This window comes from Saccoglossus kowalevskii, chromosome 21 (genome assembly GCF_978046115.1).
Source record: "Saccoglossus kowalevskii chromosome 21, keSacKowa6.1, whole genome shotgun sequence".
NCBI lineage: Eukaryota > Metazoa > Hemichordata > Enteropneusta > Harrimaniidae > Saccoglossus > Saccoglossus kowalevskii.
The window spans coordinates 2866288-2872287 of record NC_140661.1 but is presented as its reverse complement, the minus strand read 5'-3'; the positions used below and the strand labels follow the sequence as shown (position 1 = coordinate 2872287).

General features: G+C 34.6%; 1 protein-coding gene across 1 annotated transcript in view; it reads left to right on the top strand.

The window, feature by feature from the left end:
* The first annotated feature begins 1886 nt into the window (after positions 1–1886).
* The window catches only part of LOC102802675 (diacylglycerol kinase beta-like), a 91108-nt gene continuing 86994 nt past the window's right edge, over positions 1887–6000 (top strand). Inside the window, exon 1 of the mRNA XM_085495215.1 lies at positions 1887–1989. Within this exon, the coding sequence (XP_085351341.1) occupies positions 1887–1989 (103 nt within the window). The remainder of the gene's footprint in view (positions 1990–6000) is intronic.

Here is a 6000-nt window from a genome sequence, read left to right as displayed (position 1 = left end):
ATTCTATTCTATTCTATTCTATTCTATTCTATTCTATTCTATTCTATTCTATTCTATTCTATTCTATTCTATTCTATTCTATTCAAAAATACTTTCTAATACACAGTTCTCTAATACAACAGAAAACGAAATACATTTCATAATACACTGTCAAATATATACAAATGAAAGACAGAAACCTCATGAACAATTCAAATGAATTTACAATAACTTGTCAACACAGAATTACACAGACAAGTTCAAAATTTGAAAACGACAGAGCCATTTCTGCTTAGACATGTTATCAGACACATAAACAATGCTTTTACTAAAAGACAAGCACTAGCTTATTCACACCATATCAACATGACAAAGAATTAGTATTATTTACAAACCAAAGAAGAATTGTAATTATTATTATTATATAGCATATTATTCTTTGCTATTCGAGAAGACATAATTATATGCATTTTTAGTTAACCTGTTCATTCTGTTCATGAAATGAGAACAGAGTTCTTTTAACAACATTATTGTATTTACTTTTAATTCACAGTGTGTGGGTGTGTAAATGCAGGCAGGCTGTGCTGCTGCCACAGTAAAAATAATTATCAGGTCTTTAAACATGCTCATTTAAATATTCAATATATATTTAATTGGTAATGGCCAAACGAAGAGCTCTGAATTAATTATATTAATTTGCTGCTGTTCATATGTATAACTCTGGACAGCGCTATCTATTAATATATAACATGTGGGGTTAATTTAAATAAATTTTAATAATTATTAGCATGGATTATATTTATAAAAGTTGGGTGATGCTTAGAAATTAAATTTACAATGAACATGACATTGTTTATTAGTGGGAAAGCCCACCATATGCTGTAAACTGTCGCCCAATGAAAGCCATGTTTTGAAAGAATAATCATGTTGTCATTGATGTAGTTTGTGTGTATAAAGGCATGAGCTAATCACTATTATAATTCAGTGGACCATGTCCAAACCAGCTTACAAAGCAGGAGAGCTTGGTTGCTGCAATTTGCGGTGAAAACATTGGGAGCATTTATGGGTAAAAAAAAATGAGTGGGTGGATCATCAGGATATAAATAAGCATGTCAGATATTCAACTGCAGTGTTGATTGTTGTAGAACACGTGTGCACAGAATATGTAATAAAAACAAAGGTGAGAGGAGAAAACGGAATATAGATAAGGATGTTAGAACAAGTGATGTAGTTCAGAGTGGATGTGCTTCTCGATACTGATGTCATTTTCATACTCCATTGATTGGTCTGTGCGTTATCTCTACATCATTTCACGTCTACGGGAAAGAGTTTATTACCTGTTTTTGGAGGACCCTGCAAATCACCGTACCGGGCAATGCAACTGTTATCTTGATCAATTGCTTCCTCACCTTTGTCTTCAGCTTAATTGCACTGATTTTTTCACTTGCGTATATTTTGTTGCCTGTTCAAGTAATCTGTGAAGATTTTTTGTCTGGAAGGCACTTTGGTGTAGTATTACGGCATCCAAGCTATGATCAGATAAGTAGGTATATATAATAGCGGTTATCGGTCACCTATAGGAATGCCTGAGAATATGACCATGTTACCGAGAATGTACAGCCCGAGTTGATAGATCACTTGTCTACTTCATGTGGGTGTTAATTGTACACTGTAGTTGTATGGAACTGGATGTCGTCATACACAGTACACTTATACTTGGATCAGCTAATATTCTCCAATACCTCTATTTAACGATTGCCAAAAAAAAAATGATAGAGAATGATGCCGTATTTTGTAACTTATTGCGGAGAGATTGCAGTCATCTGTGATTTGAAGTGTGTTCTTTGACACCTATCTGTGCATTCATTCAGCTACTCCGGGACGTGTGTCTGTGTTACCTCACAAAGATGGCGGGGTCGTCGCCCAAACCGCTATTCATGCCAACAGCCTCTTCATTGGTCATGGCACTACGAAACCAAGCCTGTGAAATAGTTAACATAGTGATGTTTGGTTGGTGTCTATTTATCCTATCTTAACTGTTTTTTTTATCATTCTATGCATTGCTACAACACTGCATTTTCCCTTCATTTAAGTCACCTCCAAGTCATTTTTATATACATCCCTTATTGTCGTTAATATTTTCATATGTATTCTCACCATCTCATCCATCAATCTGTGATCTTTATTTGTATTTCCATTTATGTGTCATTGTATTCACATTTCTATTCATTTTTCAGTAGTAACAACCCAATAGCAGTCTATACAAATGTTATTAAAGTCGTACACACTACACATTATACTTACTTTTTATGTTATACATATGTTTAATATTTCTTATTCTACTGACCTTATGACTTCAGACAGTTAGTCGATATAAATCAACTTAATTAAATTCAGTTACATTATTACAGGGAGCATTTCAGCACAGTTTTGAAGGCATTAATGCTGACATGTTCTCTCTTAATTGAACAATGATTTATGTGCAAGAGTATAATCAGTATAGGATTTTCTCAGTAATGAAGACATTGACCTCATCTACTGTGTCATCTAGGAGACAGAATGAGTTATAACCTTTTGTATTAAGATACATCAATTTGTAGTGGTAAGTTATATGTTGTAAGGAAGGCAGTTGAATCTGATTTTCTTTTGGGGGGGTTAAGACAAACAAAAAGGCTAACACAAAATTAGCATATTTCTAAAATATGAAAAACAGTTGGAGTAAAATATTGTATGTGATGCAAGTAGACTTTTTTACATGAAAAAGTGAAATATCATTTTTCACTTCACATTTTCGTCACTCAGGTGTGTAAATGGAAGCTATATATGTCATTGGAATATCACGTCAATTCTGTCTCACAAAATCTGGCCTCTGTGTTGCTGCTATGTTGTCACTTCAATTCATGGCCTCTGTGTTGCTGCTATGTTGTCAATTCAATTCATGGCCTCTGTGTTGCTGCTATGTTGTCACTTCAATTCATGGCCTCTGTCTTGCTGCTATGTTGTCACTTCAATTCATGGCCCTGTGTTGCTGCTATGTTGTCAATTCAATTCATGACCTCTGTGTTGCTGCTATGTTGTCAATTCAATTCATGGCCTCTGTGTTGCTGCTATGTTGTCAATTCAATTCATGGCTTCTGTGTTGCTGCTATGTTGTCAATTCAATTCATAGCCTCTGTCTTGCTGCTATGTTGTCAATTCAATTCATGACCTCTGTGTTGCTGCTATGTTGTCAATTCAATTCATGGCCTCTGTGTTGCTGCTATGTTGTCACTTCAATTCATGGCCCTGTGTTGCTGCTATGTTGTCAATTCAATTCATGACCTCTGTGTTGCTGCTATGTTGTCAATTCAATTCATGGCCTCTGTGTTGCTGCTATGTTGTCAATTCAATTCATGGCCTCTGTGTTGCTGCTATGTTGTCAATTCAATTCATGGCCCGTGTTGCTGCTATGTTGTCAATTCAATTCATGGCTTCTGTGTTGCTGCTATGTTGTCAATTCAATTCATGGCCTCTGTGTTGCTGCTATGTTGTCAATTCAATTCATAGCCTCTGTGTTGCTGCTATGTTGTCACTTTGATTCATGGCCTCTGTGTTGCTGCTATGTTGTCACTTTGATTCATGGCCTCTGTGTTGCTGCTATGTTGTCAATTCAATTCATGGCCTGTGTTGCTGCTATGTTGTCAATTCAATTCATGGCCTCTGTCTTGCTGCTATGTTGTCAATTCAATTCATGACCTCTGTGTTGCTGCTATGTTGTCAATTCAATTCATGGCCTCTGTGTTGCTGCTATGTTGTCAATTCAATTCATGGCCTCTGTGTTGCTGCTATGTTGTCAATTCAATTCATGGCTTCTGTGTTGCTGCTATGTTGTCACTTCAATTCATGGCCTCTGTGTTGCTGCTATGTTGTCAATTCAATTCATGGCTTCTGTGTTGCTGCTATGTTGTCACTTTGATTCATGGCCTCTGTGTTGCTGCTATGTTGTCAATTCAATTCATGGCCTCTGTGTTGCTGCTATGTTGTCACTTTGATTCATGGCCTCTGTGTTGCTGCTATGTTGTCACTTCAATTCATGGCCTCTGTGTTGCTGCTATGTTGTCACTTTGATTCATGGCTTCCCTTGATATATATAAAATATTCATGGATATCAATAGTAGATGGCTTTTAACCTATGAGTTAGTTTCTTATTTTCTCATAATTTATTATCTCACTTAACTATTGACATTTTTTATTTTGAACTTCTAAATTTTTAAGCTGTTCGTTGTTTCATATGCTTTTTTAGAGTGCATTATGGGAAATGTTAAAATTCTGACTATCTGGTTCTTACCATCTGTTAAACTTAAAACCATTTAAACGTTGTGTTTCTTGAAGCATGTCTCTTTTAAAAAACTTGTCCATTTTTTTTTTTAAATTGATATTTTTATTTTTGTATTTCTATTACTAATTTAAACTTATGAATCTCAGCTTTTATTTTCAGTTTTCGTGAATATTGTATTTTTTCCAAAGTGCACATTTTTAGCTCAACTAACCATTTGATATTTTATTTAAAGTTACTGTGAATGGCGCTCTATCTCATTTGTCATTTTCAATATTTGTTCTATTTTTGGTGTTTCACATAATTTTATTTTTTATTTTGTCTGTTTATAATTTGTAAACTCTTTTGTTGAAAGCCACAGTGACAGGCCTATTTTTAACACACATAATGTTTTTTGTGGGCCTTATTGTTATTCTCATATTTTTGCATGTTTTCAATAGATGGTCGTTTTTGATATGATATTTAGTTACACCAATCTCATATGGTGACTCAATAATTTTATTTATTAGGTAGGAATTTCACGTAAACACATGTTCGTCTACTTTTCAGTACAGTATGTTTGTTCATTTCAAAACGCACAAGTCTCGAATCAGTTCATCTGGTGTTCTGAAAAACAAAATACACCTTGTTTTGTGGGAAAAGAAAATACAGAGGAGATGATAGTCAGGTGTAATTAAAATTAAAGTCTGCTTGTTTTTGTTGTTGATGCATGTGACTTTTGATAATATACTATGGATTTAACTTCAAAATCAAATGTTTGTAAGATGCTGAAAATACTACTTAACTCCTTAAAGGGCGGTGGTCATCGCGCCACGTTCTATTCAATAGCCACGTATACAACCTGTGTAAAATACATTGTTTATTTACATGAAATTCAAACACGCGCTGCGCGACGACCACCGTCCTTTAAGTGTCATTGTAAACTTTTGGCACTACATGTATCTACAACATTATTTTGTATAGTCTGCTCCTTCCTCATATGAAACATTGATATAAAGTAAACAAATTTTTGATCAAAACCGTACAGTCCAAAATAATGATTAAATTTAGCGACAATTTTAAAATATCTCGCTCTCAAAGGGATAATAATGTCAATGTTATTTAGTCAATCTTCGGTCTCTGGGCTGATGTATATTCAATTATAACAATAATTAATTCAAGTATGAGGGAAAAAAATAAACAAAATATAATTGAGAGCTGCATGCATAAAATTACATTACTTTAACATAGTATTATATTTAATCACTGCAATCAATTGAAGTGCTTGATACAACAATATCATAATGATATTTCAGTTGATTTGAATTATTAGGTTTTCTGATTATAGCAACGCGATGAATTTGTTATAATGGTGTTCTTGAAGAGAATAAATTTGACATACAAGTACTAAGTGTTATTCATCCTGCACTTCGATTTATCTACAAAAAGTGCTATTCTTTTATTGCATACCTGTCTGTCTGTCTGTCTGTCTGTCTGTCTGTCTGTCTGTCTGTCTGTCTGTCTGTGTCTGTCTGTCTGTCTGTGTCTGTCTGTCTGTCTGTCTGTCTGTCTGTCTGTCTGTCTGTCTTGTCTGTCTGTCTTGTCTGTCTGTCTGTCTGTCTGTCTGTCTGTCTGTCTGTCTGTCTGTCTGTCTGTCTTGTCTGTCTTGTCTGTCTGTCTGTCTGTCTGTCTGTCTGTCTGATTATACTGGCAAATCATGTGTAGTA